This window comes from Lynx canadensis, chromosome E1, assembly GCF_007474595.2.
Source record: "Lynx canadensis isolate LIC74 chromosome E1, mLynCan4.pri.v2, whole genome shotgun sequence".
Classification (NCBI taxonomy): Eukaryota; Metazoa; Chordata; class Mammalia; order Carnivora; family Felidae; genus Lynx; species Lynx canadensis.
The window spans coordinates 59,576,491-59,592,953 of NC_044316.2; the positions used below are offsets into that span (position 1 = coordinate 59,576,491).

General features: G+C 62.6%; 2 protein-coding genes across 9 annotated transcripts; both read right to left on the minus strand.

Moving 5' to 3' along the window:
* Window positions 1–584: 584 nt before the first annotated feature.
* PYCR1 (pyrroline-5-carboxylate reductase 1) lies at window positions 585–5,022 on the minus strand. Of its 8 annotated transcripts, XM_030297090.1 has the most exons (8): window positions 4,967–5,022; window positions 4,435–4,558; window positions 4,156–4,226; window positions 3,287–3,466; window positions 2,860–3,081; window positions 2,592–2,684; window positions 2,282–2,445; window positions 585–1,417 (listed from the first exon to the last, which is right to left on the minus strand). In XM_030297090.1, exons 2-8 carry the CDS (start codon window positions 4,499–4,501, stop codon window positions 1,252–1,254), a joined length of 963 nt encoding a protein of 320 aa, XP_030152950.1. In that variant the 5' UTR covers window positions 4,502–4,558; window positions 4,967–5,022; the 3' UTR covers window positions 585–1,251. The 8 variants fall into 8 exon arrangements, with proteins under 8 accessions (XP_030152950.1, XP_030152951.1, XP_030152947.1 ...); XM_030297091.1 differs by lacking the exon at window positions 2,592–2,684; XM_030297087.1 differs by having other exon boundaries at window positions 1,250–1,417; window positions 2,282–2,684.
* A 2,835-nt stretch (window positions 5,023–7,857) lies between these two features.
* MYADML2 (myeloid associated differentiation marker like 2) lies at window positions 7,858–9,981 on the minus strand. Its single transcript, XM_030295933.1, has one exon. The coding sequence runs from the start codon at window positions 9,950–9,952 to the stop codon at window positions 9,029–9,031; it is 924 nt and encodes a 307-aa protein (XP_030151793.1). The 5' UTR covers window positions 9,953–9,981; the 3' UTR covers window positions 7,858–9,028.
* Between the last annotated feature and the right edge of the window lie 6,482 nt (window positions 9,982–16,463).

Genomic DNA, 16,463 nt, shown 5'->3' on the forward strand with positions numbered 1-16,463 from the left:
CTCTTCTGAGAACATCTTTTTCCCAGGAGGAGGGTGCCAAGGTGCTGTCAGGGAAGGGGTGATTCTGGGCGCTCACTGCCCACCCCTGCACACACAGGGCCTATGATGGGGCTCACACCTTAGGAGGGACCCACAGGCATTCCAGGCCCAGATGTATATACGTCTACTAGTCCTGTTTCTCTGGAGAGCCCGACATACCTCCGCAGGGGGCTCCTTCCTCACCTGCCCCTGCCAGCGTGGGTCGAGACATGTGCCCCCTGCTACGCTGGGAGATGTGGAGGGTGCAGAGGCCGGCGCCCCTCCCAGAGCAGGGCCCGCCAAGCCCAGCCTTCGGTGCCGGCCTCTGGCCACAACCCTCATGATGGGGGCCCAAAGCAGTACACTCTTCCCCAGAAGCTCCCTCCACCGCTGCTGACTGGGAGACCCAGCCCCCCCACCCCCCGCCCGAGCCAGAATGCCGTGCAAAAATAGGGCTCCAGGACCTGTGGGCTGCCGATGGCCTCTAAGACTACACCCAACAAGGACCCTCTAGGGCAGCTGGGGCCTTCCCTCCACACACGGTGACAGAGGTAGAATCGAGGCACTGACTTGGAAACCAATGTATTTAACCTAAAAGGTCAGGAGAGAAGTGACAGGCTTGTAAGTTGGGTCAGGAATGGGAGACAGGGGCCTTAACGGTCGGGACTACCGAAGAGCCCTTTTCTCAAATGCCAAACGGAGATAAGGGGCAGTGGTCCTGCTCCCTGGACTGAACCCTCTGGTCCTTCTCACACGGAGGACGAGGCATCCCCCCAAGTGGAGGTCGGGAAGGGGCAGGAGTGGGACGAAGTTCTCTCCTTGGCTGGGCCTTCACGGGAGTCGGGGGTGCGGGGCGGGGGAGGGGGACTTGACCTTTGTACTCAGCAAGGGGCCAGGCCCCAAGCCAGCTGACCATGGGGAGTTAGCTCAGGCCTCCTGAGCTCCAGAGGAAGTGATCCTGACCCGGTGTGGGGGCAAAGGAAAGGTAGGCTGAGGTCGGAGAATCCAGTTCTGTTCTGGGGAGGAAGCCCTCAGTGACTGTGGAGATTCCCACTGGGAAGTGACGTGCCCCATCCCGGGTTACAACCCCAGCTGACCCCCGAGCTGACCAGAGTCGTGGGTGGCAGGCCCCTGCGGTGACACACTGAGGCCCGGGGCTAAGAACACACAGCCTCAGGGTTCCAGGCCCAGGAGGGAAGAGGAGGGGAGAGCAGCGCGGGCTTGTCCGGCACCTCAGTTCCTCTTGCCTGCCGGGGCCAGGCTGTGGGGCGGCAGCTTGGAGTGGCCGGAAGGGGCCAGCGAGGACCCTGGAGCAGACTCCAGCTTCACCTTGTCCAAGATGGTCTTCTTGATGGAGGCCGGTGAGACCTTCTCCTGGTCAGCCATGGACTGCAGCTCCCTGAGGAGGCAGTGGGGAGGGTTAGGTCCGAGGCTCTGTCTCCCTCCTGAGCCCGACCGTCCCCCGGGGAAGACGAGCGCCTGCCTCCCCGGCTCTGCTGGACAGTCACACCCACCTCGCGGCCTTCGCACCCACGGTTCCCTCCACCAGCCACCGGTCTGCCAGATGGCCATCTGCCCTCCCTCGCCCCTCCTTCAGACCAGCTCAGGGTCACCGGATCCACTAACAGCACCCAGACCCCAGCCCATCGTGCCCCAAGTGTGGGACGTGTGCCTCATCTGTGTCCCCTGAAGGCTGGGGCGGGGGGGGCTGCATCCCAGCTCTGCCGTCGTGTTGTGGCGCCTGGAGAAGTTCTGGGTTTCGGCCGTGGCCGGCAGGGACGTGAGAGGGGTGCCTGTCCATCCGGCAGATCCAGACTAGGGACAATGGCTCCGAGCCAAGATACTAACCCTGCCGCCCTCCTCTCTGATTTGCTTCCCGGTCTCACCGAGCCGGTGCCAGCGCACAGAGGCACGTCCTGGGCCCGTCCTGCCGTCTAACTTGCTTAATCTCCCCAGGAGGAGGAGCTCGGGAGGAAGGTGTCGTCAGACCCCCAGGGATCCCCTCCGGTTCCCCCAGGCCTGCCTCCCCGGCTTGGACGCGACCCCCCCCCCCCCGCCCCCCGGTCTGAGGGCCGCAGTGGGGAGACTGTGGGGAGCAGAGTGCAGGCGCCGAGGGCAGCCCGTCCTCACAGGACAACGGATGGTGAGGGGCACGGCCGCCAGGCCTCGATAAGCATCCGCTGAGCGATGGCTGAGCACAGCGTGCGGGGGCTCCTGTGCCGGGGCGCGCAGCCCCGAGTGGGCGGCGGCGGCGGGGGCCCACCGTGTGCGGGTGCAGGAGGCCTCCACGGCATTGATGAGGAGCGAACGGAAGCCCCCGCTCTCCAGCACGTGCAGGGCATGGATGGTGGCCCCACCGGGAGAGCAGACGTTGTCCTTGAGCTGGCCAGGGTGCTTTTCCGAGTCCAGGAGCATCTTGGAGGCTCCCTGCAGCCAGAGAGAGAGCTGGCTGCCGCGGGGGCACCCCTGCCCCCGGCCCCCCTGCACGTCCACTCTCCACCCGCCCGCCTGGGGGCGACAGCATCGGGCCTGGCAAGGAGTGGCCCCCACAAAGCGTCAAGGAAAACACTGACCAGCAGAGCCTGGGCCCCGAGGCGGATGGCCAGGCGCCGCGGAAGCCCCATCTTCACGCCGCCGTCGGCCAGGGCCTCCAGGGCTGTGAACGCCTGCAGGGAGAAGGCGCCTGAACCTCCGCCCTAGGCCTTTCCTCCTTCTCCTCCAGGCGACGGTGGGTCCAGCAGCTCTGCCCACGGCAACCGAGCAGGGAGGAGTAGGGAGGATGTGCCCTGAGGTCCCCGCACTGCCCACCGCCACCAGCTGCCACCCATCCCCAGGCCTCACATAGGCTGGGCCGCTGCCACTGAGCCCCGTGACGGCATCGATTAGGTCCTCCTCCACCTCGGTGCAGAAGCCCACACTACTCATGAGCTGCTCCAGGAGCCTGCCGTCTTCCACCTGGGCGTGGGTGCCCGTGGCGTACACGGTGGCCCCCTCCCGCACCACGACAGGTGTATTGGTCATGCAGCGGATGACTTTAGGGGCTGGCCGGAACGCCGTCAGCTTCTGGAGGAGAAACCGGCCGTGGGTCCATCCCACCCAGCAGGGTGTGCCGGGCACGCGTGTGAACGCGCTCACGCAAGTAGCGTGTCCCCACTCTCCCCGGGGGCCGGGCCAGCGCGCCCGTTTCACAGCCAGAGCTCCTGACCACCGGCCAGCATCCGCCTCCACCCGCTCTGCAGATCCCACCGGCCTGGACCCACAGGCCCACCTTCTCGATGGAGCTGATGGTGACACCAGCCGCGCACGACACCACGATGTGCCGATCTTCAACGTCGGCGCCAATCTCGTCCAGGATGAAGGGGATGATGTGCGGCTTCACGGCCAGGAAGAGCACGTCACTGTGCCTCACGGTCTCCTTGTTGTGGGACGTCAGGTTCACGCCCATCTTCTGCGGGGAGTGCAGACGTGGGCTCAGCCTGCCCCCCCCCAGTGTCCTCCCCAAGCCCCACGTAGAGAACAGCACAGACGCTGCTGAGAATGTAGACGGCCAGGATCGAGGGCTCGGGGTGTGGAGCTCTGCCGGCCCCCAGCCGCCCTTCCCGCCCCAAAGTGGAAGAAGCACTCGGCCCCGGAACAGGTCCCCTGTGCAGACAGAAGAGGGGTGCCGCATCCCTGCCACAGCCCTGACCCACCCTGCCTCGGGCTGCCATCCCCCAGGTGTCCGGGTGGGAAGTCTCGAGCCTGCAGCCCACCCCACCCTTGGACCTGGAGCCAACGTATTCAGTCCCCAGATGTGTCTGACCTGGCACCCACCCTCCGGCCCCCGCAGTCCCTGTGGAGGCCCCTTGGCGAACCCCTTTCCAGACCAGCACACCCTCCCCACCAGCGACACCTGGGTCCCAAGAGCTAAGCAAGAGGGGCTATCAGCAGGCCAGGAGGCAGGGTCTGTGACATGCTCCCCCCAAGGCTCTTCTCTCATGAGCGGGGGAGGGGGGCAGGGGGGGGAGGTGGCATGGTGTCTCCCGCGGGGACCTCCACCCCCGGCCCTTAGGGTCAAGGCTATCACACACTCTCCCCAGACACACTGACTAGCCCCTTCAGCGACTGCCTCCCTGACCCCCTCCACCCTGCACCTACCCTGAGGGCAGAAACCGTGGCCAGGTCCATGTCTGGGGAGCTGGCCATTATCTTGTGGGCAGCCAGGATGCCTGCGGGGAACAGAGTTCCTTCCTCAAGGCCTGGCCCGGCCTCCCTCCCTCACATTCCCAGGAAGGAAAGTGGAAATCCCACCGCTCAGAGTAAAACAGCAATCCCTGAGCCACCCCAGACACCCCAAGGCTGCCACTTCCCACAGGACTCAAACCCCTGCCTTCACCCGCCCCCTGCACAAGGGGCCCTCCCGGCTGAGGAGCCTACCTGCTGCTGTGAAGCCCTTGGCCAAGGCGAAGGCCAGCTGGCCCGCCCCGATAAAGCCCACGCTCATGCTGGACGCAGGCCCCGCCCACAGCCCTCGCAGCTGGCACCGGATACGCAGGGGCAGCTGCGGGGCGAGATGGGGCAGGATCCAGAGCAAGAAGAAGTTAGGTGTGCAGTGCCAGGCTTGGCCACTGGGCCGCTGGCCCTGCGCCCATTCCCCCCCCCCCCCAACCCCTCCATCCCAGCTGGTCCAACTTTCCCCTCTGCTGCCCGGCAGCCCCGACGTGGTAACTGCTCCAGTCTCCCTGCCCACGGTGCCGTTTCCGACCTGCTCCCGCGGGTCTCGGACCAAGGAGACAGGGAGGGGCGCGCCGACCTCCGGAAGGGGTCGGAGAGGGGCGGGGGGCGACGGATCGGGCCCGGAAGCTCCCCACGTCCGAGCTACCCCTCCCCTTCCTCGAGCCGGTGTGCGGATGCGCAGCCCCTCCCTGCACCGCCGCCCCCGCAGGACCCCAGCCCGGCGCGCGCTCACCCAGTTACCCCGCGCAGGTCTCCCGGCTCCCCAGAACCGCGCCCGCCACGCGGCACCCGGGCCCCGCCGGCCCCGCCTCCGCAGCTGCAGCCAATCGGCAGCGCGGCCGCCAGGCGCCGGCCAATCGAGGGGCGCGGGAGGCGCCGAGGGGCGGTTGCATCAGCCGCTTGCCCCGCGCCCCCGCCCCCGCCCACCCCGCGAGGTCCCCGCGCGCCGGGTCTGCGCGCCCCCGATTGCGCGTGGGGCCTGGGGCGCCGGGACCGCCCGGCCGGAAGCTCTGCACGCGGGGTCTGGGTGGACCACGCGAGCTCGGGCACGCCAGGCTGGTGTCCTAGTGGCGCGGCGGCTGATCGCTGCTACTGGATCATCGTGTTTGGAGACGCCCAACCGTGTAACAGTTTTGCTTGTTTGCTTAGGGATTTTTTTTGCCCTGGTTTTTGTTTTTGTTTTTGTTTTTTGTTTGGTGGGAGAGTTGAAAACAATTTGCAAGATGGAAACATTTAAAGCATACAATTTTGATAGTGTATTTTGTCGCTTTAAAATATTTTTATTGTAGGGGCGCTCGGTTAAGTGTCTGACTATGGCTCAGGTCATGGTCTCGTGGTTTGTGGGTTCGAGGCCGGTATCAGGCTCTCTGCTGGCAACCCAGAGCCCGCTTCTGATCCACTGTCCCCCCCTCTTTGCCCCTCCCCTGCTCATTCTCTCTCTCTCTCTCTCTCTCTCTCAAAATAAATAAACTTAAAAAAAAAGGGCAAAAATTTCTCTATGTACCAAGAGGCTTGGAAACTGGAAAGGATAGCCTAAGCCTTTTTGGGCTCTTAAAGTTAAGGGGCGCCTGGGAGGTCTAGGTCAATCCCCTTTGACATCCAGACCCTCTTCTTCCCAACTGGGGTTTTCTCTGGGAGTCTCCTCTAGGGCTCTGGGGTGACAGAAGCCACAGGCCCGTTACCATGTAAACCGCTCCAAACAGGTGCTTCGGGTGGGTGGTGATAAACCAGTAAACAGAAGATGAGATCCCATAGTGTTCGCCCAGCTCCCATGGAGCACCCCCAAGTCTCCTGACATCTGGTCACCTGAAATCCTGACATCTTTGGCCCTGCATTTGGAAGAACGAGTCGTTTTCCCCCTGAGGACTCGCTCAGAACTCGTCCGAGTTGAGTTTGCGTTTGGGTTTCGGGATAGTCCAGAGTCTCAGTCAGCAGCAGAGTTAAGGGCAAAGTAAGAAGTCGTCATCGTTGGGGCGTCCGGGTGGCTCAGTCGGGTGAGCGTCCGACTCTTGATTTCAGCTCAGGTCATGATCCTAGGGATTGAGCCCCACATCAGGTTCCCCACTGAGCATGGAGCCTGCCTAAGATTCTCTCTCTCCCTCTCTCTGTCTCCGCCCCCCTCCCCAGCTTTCTCTCCCTCTAAAAAAATGAACGAATAAAAGAAGTTATAATCATTGACAATCCGTCCTTGCCCCCAGCCCCGGGGAAGGGGTGAGCTGCTCTATTTTTTCAGTTCTGTGTCTTCAGTGGTGACAGATTGCTCTAAAACCTGATTTCAGCATCACCCGATGTCGTGCCTCGGAAGCAGGTCTGTGAGCTCTTGTTGACAGAGCGATGACTGACGATAACGCCACCAGACCACTGTGTGCTGACCGTGTGTGCGAGGTGGACTTCCTGGCCTCCTCCGCACGCCTGCATCTGGGCATTTAGCCCTCACCCTCTGAGGGAGGGGCCGTCGTAAGGAGCCCTTCCCCAGTCGCCGCCCCCAGGCTCCATGCCCACCACACCTCTGACCCCCCGGAACCCCTACCTCAGGACCCACGTGCCCCTGACTCCCGCCCACCGACATCTGCCCCTTGAGCCCACTCCTCTTGTCCCCCGTGGACTGTCTGGGGGTGGCCCAGACTCAAACCCATACACAGAAAACCCAGCAGTCCCGCTGAGTTTTGCCTGACTGTATAATCAAAGGACAGAACCCCCTCCTTTGGAAAGTACTGTTTTTCAAGTGATAAAAACAAATAACTCCCTCCTCCAAAATGAGAAAGTCCTCTTGCCCGGGGGGGGGGGGTGACTCTTGGGAGAACATCCCAAGGCTCCTCCTGGGGGACACCGCCATGCTAATGCTGAGTCCTGGCTCCCTCCCCGCCTCTGTCTCCCTCTCAGGACCTTTGCAATTGAGGGTGGGTGGTGCGCTGGGGGCACAAGGCCCCTGGGCACTGAGGAGATTGGGGAGTTGGCGACAGATGACCATTTCTGAAGTGTGGCTAGAAAAGGAGGGAAGACTGGTCGGTGTCCAGGCCTCCCTGTGGGCCAGGAAGGACGTGGCCCCCATGTTCCTTTGTCACCTGGAGGTGTACCCTAGAGGGTACCATCTAGCCCCCACTCTCCCTCACTCTCCCTCAGCCCGTGGGGGCCGTCAGGACACTCCAGGACACAGAGGCTCCTGGCCCCTTTGAGGATCTCCGTTGAGCCCTAACACCCGCGCCTCCAGGTGAAGGACCCCTGTCCTGTCAGCCGCCTGTCTCACACTCTGCCGGCGCCAGCGCAAGGGAACCCTGGGAAGCCCGCCTAAAAGCTGCTCGGGCTCGGCTGCCCCGGCACAGCGGCCCCTCTGCCCAAGGTTGTGCCCCTGGCAGCCCCCCGCAGCGGTGTGGGCGGTGCGACCCGGAGCCCCACCGGGAGGGGGGAGACGATCTTGGCGGCACCCTCACCCCTCCCACTGCCCACTGAGGAGGAGGAGGACACTGCCTGCTTCTTCCCCAAGAGGCTGTCCCCCGGCCACGTCCTCCCTCAGTCAAGCCTAGTTTCAGCCCTTCTTCCGACTCACGTTGGAGGGATGGCCCAGGAGGTGCCCTTGGCCATTGTCCCCTGGGCAGAGACTGCTAACCAGAGCCAGGACGCGGGTCAACATTGGCGTTTATTTCCTGCTCGAGGCCCTAGACCCCTCGCTGGGCCAAGGGGCTGCTGTACTCTGGGGTGGCCCCGTCTGGGCTCTAGAGCAGGAGAAGCTGGCTAGAGCGTGGAGGGTGACAGTCCCGATGGGCTCTGGTGGTCAGCGGCCAGGTGAACGGATACTTGAGTGGAGGTCATGGGCCTGGGAGTACCAGGGAGGGACCCGGGGCCCAGGCGCTGTGGCCGAGGGGCTGGGCCCTCCCCCAGCGGTTCCAGACTAGCCTCCCTGGGCCCCCCCACCCCCCCCCCCCCGCCCCCGCAAGCTCTGCAGAAGCTGATTCCGGGGGCTGATGGTGAGCGCCTGGCGGGCACTCCCTCCCTGGGTGGGGACCCACCTCCCCGCCCCCCGCCCCCCGGCATTCTGTGCTCATTGTGGTGCCTCTGAGGCTGCCTTGTGTGACCACACCGTGGCCCTTGTCCCTGTTATAACCGCGTGGAGGTGGGCAAGGTGGGGCCCCAAGTCCTGGCTCCTTCTCTTTGAGCTGGCGCACACTGACTCCCCAGCAGGGCCCTGCTGAGACAGCCTCCTTCCAGGGCTCTGGGGACCCTTCCCTCAAGTCTACAGGAGCCAGGTCCCCTTGTCCCTCTGCTGGTCCAGCTCTGGCCCTCTCCTGGGCTCCTTTCCATCCCCTTCCCAGACCTGCAGGAATTGTCCCCTTTCCAACTCTGCTTAGGTCACACAGCCTGAGTGTGATCTCCAGACGCTGACGTGCACGTGAGGCGGCCTCCAAAATCCTAGCCTCAGTGTCCCCATCTCTAAAGTGGGTCACCACAGCGCCTACTTCAAAGGCTTCTTGTGTTACAGTGGGTAGCGCTGAGCCAGGGAAAGCCAGGAAATGGAGAGAGGGAGACAGGGAGAGAGATGGAGATAGAAAGAGACAGAGAGGGCTGGGAGCTATCTCGGGGAGGATGCTCGCCTATGTCCTGCTCAGGGCTGCCAGCCCGTCTGTCTTCCCTCCCTCCTCCCCAAGCCTAGCTGCGGAGCACTGCCCGAGGTCCAGGAGCACTTGTCCTGCCTGCCTCCCTCCAGCCTGCTCCTTGGGGGTCTGGGTTCACCCGGGCCACCCCCCGAGGTGCCGGGAGCCCCCGGGGAGCACAGGTGGGTGGACCGCTGCCCACAGGGCTACAGGGGGGGCACGAAACGGATCCTCTGGGAGTAGGCGAGGTCGGCGACGTAGAGGAGCAGGTTGACGTAGGTGAAGGTGGCCACCACCAGCTGGCTGTCCCAGAAGCAGCCGCCTCTGGGGCAGTCGGGGGGCCGTCCGGGCTCACCGTACTTGGGGTCGAAACAGAAGACGGGCCAGATGACCGCGGCACTGAGGTAGAGGAGCACGGCCAGGAAGGTGTAGACCACCACCAGACGGTCGAAGGGGCAGCCCAGGCCCCCCGTGTGGCCCGTCACGCTCAGGACCACCACGGCCACCGTGGCCAGGAAGCACAGGCTGTAGACGGCCACGCACCACTGGGTGGCCACGTAGCGCCCGTAGCGGCTGTCGTAGACCAGTGCCCCAAAGATGATGCAGGCCACGAAGGCCTGGACGATCTTGAGGAGCCCTGACACCGTGGCCATGTAGCTGGCCACCTGGCCCGGCCGGGCCCGGGTCAGGGCCACCTCCGCGGCGTAGGCCAGGAAGAGGAGCCCGGCCGAGACGCTGGCTGCCAGGCGGAAGTCCCGGGCGGCGCAGCCCGCGGGCTCGGGCGGGCACTCCAGCCGGGTGAAGTACAGCGGGTAGATGACGGCGGCCGTGGCCGACAGCAGCGTGGCCAGCATGGCGAAGGCCGCCGTGAAGTTGCCCCAGGAGAGGTGCAGACAGCTGTGGAGCCGGGTGAACTCACAGGCCACCACGAGGCCCGAGAGGGCAAAGCAGAAGCCCCAAGCGGCCACGCAGAAGGTGCCCTGGACGCCCGCGAAGCCGCCCCGGTGGGCCACCAAGCTGAAGGTGGTGCAGCCAAAGGCCAGCTGCAGTACGCGGGCCGTGCCCACGGGGGACGTCACAGCGCCGAGGTGCAGGTACCCGCCCCCGGGGGGCTCCATGGTGCTGCCCATCTGGCCGGCCACGTCGTCCTCGCCTCGCACAGTGCCCGCCGGCGCTGGGGTCCCTGCGGGGCTGCGGCCCCTCCGTCTCCTCCGGCAGCCGTGACAGGTGCCGGCAGCCTGCAGCAGCCGTGACGCCGCCGCCGCCGCGGCCGCCTTGACATTGCCGCAGGACAGCCTCGCCGCTGCCCGTGTGGGGCGGGCCAAGGCTCCCCCCCCCCCCCCCCCCAGCACTATAAATAGGTGGTCACGATTTGAGCCCCGGAATAGCAGCCCGGGCGTGCCCGTCCCCGTCCCAGAGGGTCATCTGACCCCTGCGTCCCCGCCAAGCCCCCGCTAGCACCGTCCTTTAACTCCTTGGCTGCGGGCGCTGCCCCGCCTCCGGAGCACCTGCGTCTGTCTGTCGGTCAGCTGGCTCCAGGGCCCGCGGGGGAGGGGAGGGAGGAGGGGAGGGAGGAGGGCAGAGCCGAGAGCGGAGGTGGGCTTGGAAGCCTCCGGGACCACCTGCTGGGGAGGATCTCCGGGAGGCGGGACCGCAACGCAGAGGGAGGAGGGGCGGGGGAGGGGCGTTGGGGGCGGGGGCTCCGCGGGCTGCCCCCCCCCCTCCCCCCCCCTCCCCCCCCCCCCCCCCCCCGCCCCCCGCGTCCCCCTGGAGGGAGGCTCGGCTCAGAGCTGAGGTGGCGTCAGGGCGGACCCTGCTGAGAGTGTCCCCCGGCTCCTGCTCAGCCTGATCTCCTGGAGGTGCTGGGGCTGACCCTGGCGCAGAGTTTTTGTTATATTTGGGGGTTCATCACGGAGCTCCTCGCTTGTCTTGTAAACTAGAGAAAACTCAGCTCTCCCATTTTGGGGCAGAAGTATTCATAATGTGTGAGATGCTTTTGAAGATGGAAAACAACTTTCCAACTGTAAAAGTAGTACCTTGCAGGCCCAGTCAATACAGGAAAAGACAAAGAAAAATTGCCCGTAATTCTGTTGCCTGACCATGAACGTCTCCTGTATGTGTGCCTACTTCTCTTGACTTTTCATTTAAAAAAAATTTTTTTTTCAAATTTTATTTATTTTTGGGACAGAGAGAGACAGAGCATGAACGGGGGAGGGGCAGAGAGAGAGGGAGACACAGAATCGGAAACAGGCTCCAGGCTCTGAGCCATCAGCCCAGAGCCTGACGCGGGGCTCGAACTCACGGACCGCGAGATCGTGACCTGGCTGAAGTCGGACGCTTAACCGACTGCGCCACCCAGGCGCCCCTCTTGACTTTTCATTTAGAAAATTATAAAATTTGGGGCTCCTGGGGGACTCAGTCAGTTGAGCGTCCGACTTCCGCTCAGGTCACGATCCTGCGGTTCGTGGGTTCGAGCCCCGCATCGGACTATGCTGAGAGCTAGTTGCCTGGAGGCTGCTTCAGATTCTGTGCCTCCCTGTCTCTCTGCCCCCTCCCCCCCTTCCCATGCTCTCTCTCTCTCTCAAAAATAAATTAAAAACTTGGGGCGTCTGGGTGGCTCAGTTGGTAGAGGGTCCGACTTCCGCTCAGGTCACGATCTTGCGGTTCACAAGTTCGAGCCCCGCATCAGGTTCTGGGCAGACAGCTCACAGGCCGGAGCCTGCTTCGGACTGTGTGTCTCCCTCTTCTCTCTGCCCCTCCTCCACTCATGCTCTGTCTCTCTCTCTCTCTCTCAAAAATAAATAAAAACACTAAAAAAATTTCAAATTTATGGAAGAATTGCAAGACAACACAATGAACACTCAGACACCTAGATTCAAGAATTGTTAATATTTTGCCCTATTTGTTCTCTTTCCCCACACCAGTAATAATTAATGATATCGACTAATTCTGCAGATATGACAATTTGCCCCAGACACTTCCATGGGCATCTCCTATGAACAAGGCCATTCTCCCATAGAACCCGAACACAAGGGGATTTAAGAATGATCACTTCACACACGGTCCTTATTCCATTCCCCCCCCCCCATATCCCAAAATACACTTAAAATCTTTTAAAATGTTTGCACCAGGATCTGATGGGGATTATGCATTGCAGTGGTCTCTCGCGTCTCCCAGTTATTCTAGAATAGTGTCCATTTCCCGCCCCACCCCCACATTTTATTATTTCTTTATTTACGTACTTTTTATTGTTCAAAAAAAAATTTTTTTTTGATGAAAGAGAAATAGAGAGTGAGTTGGGGAGGGGCAGAGGCAGAGGGAGAGAGAGAGAATCCCAAGCAGGCTCCGCACTGTCAGCACAGAGCCTGACTCGGGGCTCAGACCCACGAACCGTGAGATCATGACCCGAGCCGAAATCAAGGGTTGGACGCTCGACTCGCTGAGCCACCCTGGGTGCCCCTGACACCATCTTTTTGAAGATTCCGGGCCAGTGCTTTTACAGACTGTCTTTCAAAGTGTATTGGCTGTTTCCTCGCGGTTATAGATTCTGCTAAATGCTCTTGGCAGGAAAACCACAGGGAGACGCGCGTGGCCTCAGGGTGCCCGTCGAGAGAATGGTGACGGGATGAGTCCAGAGCGGGAGGCCTGGCTGTCGCGGGGGTGGTGTCCCCAGCGCGGGTCTCCGTGGCCCCCGCGGTCCTCCCGGGCTCTCAGCAGCCTCTGGAGTCTCTCGCGGGCAGCGTTCTCCGTGAACACACACCCCCTTTACAAGTAGCCTCGTAGCGGTGCTCTGACCTGATGTGCCTGTTTATGATTTTTCTGGAAGAGTTAATATTCCCGTGAAAGAAGGGACTCGTGCTGGTTTGCAGGTCGTGGACCAGGGAGCAAGGGGACACGGGCCTCCGGCTTGGGAGTGCAGGGAAGGTGGGTCAGCCCCCACCGCCCTGCGACCCCAGGGAGCTGGAAGGAAATCCTCTGCTCGGAACAGTTTCATTTACCACGAGCGGACCGTGCTTTAGCCAAAGTTCACGGCTCAGCAAGTGGTAACAGTGAACCAGGCCGCGTTCCTCAACCGCTCAGTCGGTGGCTGGGGCACAACCCCCCGCACCCTAACCGAAGGGGTCCAGCTCGTCGCACGCGAAACCCTGAGCATTTTGGGAAGACCAGGTTCGGCGTGGCCAGCGCCGCGGGGCGGCCCTGGGCGCTCAGGGACGGCCAGCACACCTGTGCGGGCGGCAGGCAGCCTCCCAGGCACCCTGTGGCAGGCGCGGTGAGTGAGGGGGCACCGCTGTGGGCTTCGGCAGAAGTCGACTCCCTTCCCGAAGACCGGACACCGCACAGACCTTGCTGGGGTTTCCAGCTGCCAGCACGGAGATGCCTGGAAATCAGGCCAAGATGCAACGAGAGATGCTGGAGAGGGCCGGGCATGGCAGCAGCGAGAGTGTCCCGGCAGGCTGGGACATGGCCTGATAGTGGCCATGGAGTCCAAGTAGGGCAGCATCCCGGGGCCAGCGTCCGTGGCTGTCCCACGTCCCCCCGCCCCTGCGGCCCCCTGGCCCTAGCGGAGCACGGGGGGCCTCAGCGGCCCCGCCCGGGAGAGAGCTGTGGCCGGTGTGGCCCGGGCGGAGCAGCTGTGTCTGAGCCTGGGTGAAGCCCCTTCCGGCCACTGAGTCCCGCATTTCCCTAGCTCCCTGCGGGTGGAGCCCGGCCCTGAGTTCTCTGTGCAGGCGGGCCTGAAGCACAGGCAGGGGCAGAAGAAGCGGGGTGGGGGGTCTGCTCAGGGGCAGCCCCCGTGCCTGGGCCCTGCAAGCCTCCCCTTGCCGGTGCTTAACCGCTCCCCGCCCGGAGGGGCCTACAGAGCTGGAGAGATCACAGCAAAATCGGCTTCCTTTGCTTTGCAGTCGGGCTCTGCTCATAGCGGGAGACTCGGGCCGCGTGGCCACGCTGGGGAACAGAGGCCAGGCTGGGCGGCTGCTCCGTGGCCGGGGCGGTAGCCGGGACCCCTGGGAGCCCGACATGGGACACGTTCCAAATTCCAGACACAGACTCCCCGACTGCTTGGCGCAAGGCTGCTCGGCGGTGACGTCTTCTGTTCCCAAGCCTCCACTCACTTGTCACAATTAAAAAAACACCGAGAGGGCGCCTGGGTGGCTCAGTCGGTTGAGTATCTGACTTCAGCTCAGGTCACGATCTCGTGCTTCATGAGTTGGAGCCCCGCGTCAGGGTCCGTGCTGACAGCTCAGAGCCTGGAACCTGCTTCACACTCTGTGTCTCCCTCTCTCTCTGCCCCTTTCCTGCTCATGCTCTGTCTCTATCTCTCAAAAATAAATAAACATTAAAAAAAAAAAAAACACTGAGAATCTAGCTTCTCGTAGTGCGGAAATAGCGACTAAATGTTCAGTGAATTTAGCCTTTTTTGGGGGGTCAGTGAAGGCCCCTCTGAAGAGGGGACAGCTAGGCTGTGAGCTGAGCGAGGCCACGAGCACGTGTCCACACGACAGAAAGGCAGGGGTGGCTGCTGTGTGTGCTCAGGGGACACGGGGGCTTGGTAGCTGGAATTTGGGCACGAGGGCCGGTGGTGGGGGCAGGACAGCTGGGAGGGAGGCTCTGGAGGTCCCAGCCACTCTGATGGCAGCCACGGGGAGCGTCCGCGTGCACATCTTGCCCGTGCTGTCGGATATTTTGGCTTTTTTTTTTTTTTTTTAACATTTCTATTTATTTGTGAAAGAGAGACAGAGACAGAGCGTGAGCGGGGGAGGGGCAGAGAGAGGGAGACAGAGAGTCTGAAGCTCAGAGCCCCACGTGGGACTTGAACCCACGAACTGTGAGATCATGACCTGAGCCGAAGTCGGACCCTTGACCAGCTGAGCCACCCAGGCGCCCCGGATCTTTTGGCCTTTTTTTGAAGTGCGGAGTTGAAGCTCCAGGCGTCAGGTCCCGGGCAGCAAAGCTGATGCTCTGGTCATCACGTACCGGGAAGCTGGGCCATGGGTTTGGAGCGAACGCTCTGGGCACTTTTTTAATCAACTTTTTACATCTTAGAGCAGTTGCAGGATCGCAGCAAAACTGCCGGGAAGGTCCGGAGCCGGTCCGCGTGCCCGCCCCTCGCGCACAGCCTGCCCACGTACCCGCCGCGGTGCCGTCGGAAGCCTCGTGCGGGGACGTTTCGCCTGCTCGTCCCTCCCCCGCCCCGGCAGCCCTGGATCCTTGTCCTGTCCCCACAGCTCTGCCTTTTCCCAGGGTGCCTGGCACTTGGAGTCACACAGCCTGGAGCCTTTGCGGACCAGCTTCTTTTACTCGGTAATAAGGTTCCTCAGCATTTAAGGTTCCTCTAGGTCTTTTCCTGGCTCGGTAGCACGTTGCTTTTTAGTGCTGAGTAATAGTCTGTCGTTTGGATGGAGCACAGGTTATTCAGGAATCCGAATGAGCCCCCCAGGCGCCCCTGGTTTTTTTTTTTTTTTTTTTTTTTTTTTTTTTTTAGGTAGGCTCCACACCCAATGCGGGGCTTGAACTCACAACCCTGACGTCAAGAGTCAGTCGTGTGATCTATCGACTGAGCCGGCCAGGAGCCCCCAACCCCCCTGTCTCTAAAGTATGTCCTGAGCATTTTTGTTCCCATGGGAGAGTAAAAGCAGCACCATTTCTAGAAAAGCCGAGAACTCAGTGTGGAGGGCGCTGCGTGTCACTTGCTGAGTACGGAGGTTTGGCCGCCCCACGGTCCTTGAGTGTCCTGGGCTCGTGTTGTCACTGGTCCGGCAGTGAAGCACAGCCCGGACAGGCCACTAGGCCGGTGGTGGGTCTCATCTCTCTCTTCTTCCTTGTCGGGAACGCGTGGAGAAGGGTTTGTTCATTTGGTGACAGAAACCCCGTCGGGTATAACCCACAGGTATGACGTTCAAAGGTGCACAGCGCATCCGAGGAGCTGCCTACTCACCCCCCCCGCCCGCCTCGGACATGTGTCCGATGGTGCTGATGTTGCCGCCCCCGCTCTTCTCTGCACAAAGAGCTGGGGTTTAGACGGCGCCGCTCGAGTCCCCTGCCCAGCTTGACTGTGGCCCCTTCCAGTGAAGCCCCCCCTGTCGGGCCCTCCCAGCCCCCTCTCCCACCGGGAGCCCCCCATCCACGGGGAGCCTGAGGAAGGGCCGCTCTCCCGAGCCAACAGTCCCCCCTGGATTCCCCTTCTTCCGTCTACAGCCCTTGCCCACCCCATCCCTGAGCTCACTGTCTCCTTTGCCCTTGGGACCGCACGGGTTCCCACAGAAGACCATGGGGCCGCGGTCCCCGGAGACCCCAGGTGGGCTGCTCGGCACCACCTGGGGAAGCCAACATTGGTGATGAGCGGGCCCAAGGTGGGCTGGGAGGGGCCGCGGCGCTGCTCGGCAGATGACACGGGCCCTCCGGTTCTGCCCCGATCCCTCTCCGCCCCACGGTGGCCCTGATGTGTTGGCAGAGCTAGCCAGACCCCAGGGCACGGCCCCCGACTTTGCTGGGCCAGAGGGTGCCGGGCCTCTGAGATTCTCCTGGGAACAGGTCTGGGCTCCTGACATGTGTGGTGGGTGTGGAGCCCATGCTGCCTAGCAGGGATCCTCCCTCTGTCACAGGGGTGGCCTCTCTGGGCCTCAATTCCTTCATCTGTCACTT

Coding starts and splice junctions, on each gene's coding strand:
- PYCR1 (XM_030297083.1), bottom strand. CDS start 4,501: ATGAGCGTGGGCTTTATCGGGGCGGGCCAGCTGGCCTTCGCCTTGGCC. Junction 4,227..4,434: donor CAAGGGCTTCACAGCAGCAG/GTAGGCTCCTCA, acceptor TGTTCCCCGCAG/GCATCCTGGCTGCCCACAAG. Junction 2,446..2,591: donor TCGGGGCCCAGGCTCTGCTG/GTCAGTGTTTTC, acceptor CTCTGGCTGCAG/GGAGCCTCCAAGATGCTCCT.
- MYADML2 (XM_030295933.1), bottom strand. CDS start 9,952: ATGGGCAGCACCATGGAGCCCCCCGGGGGCGGGTACCTGCACCTCGGC.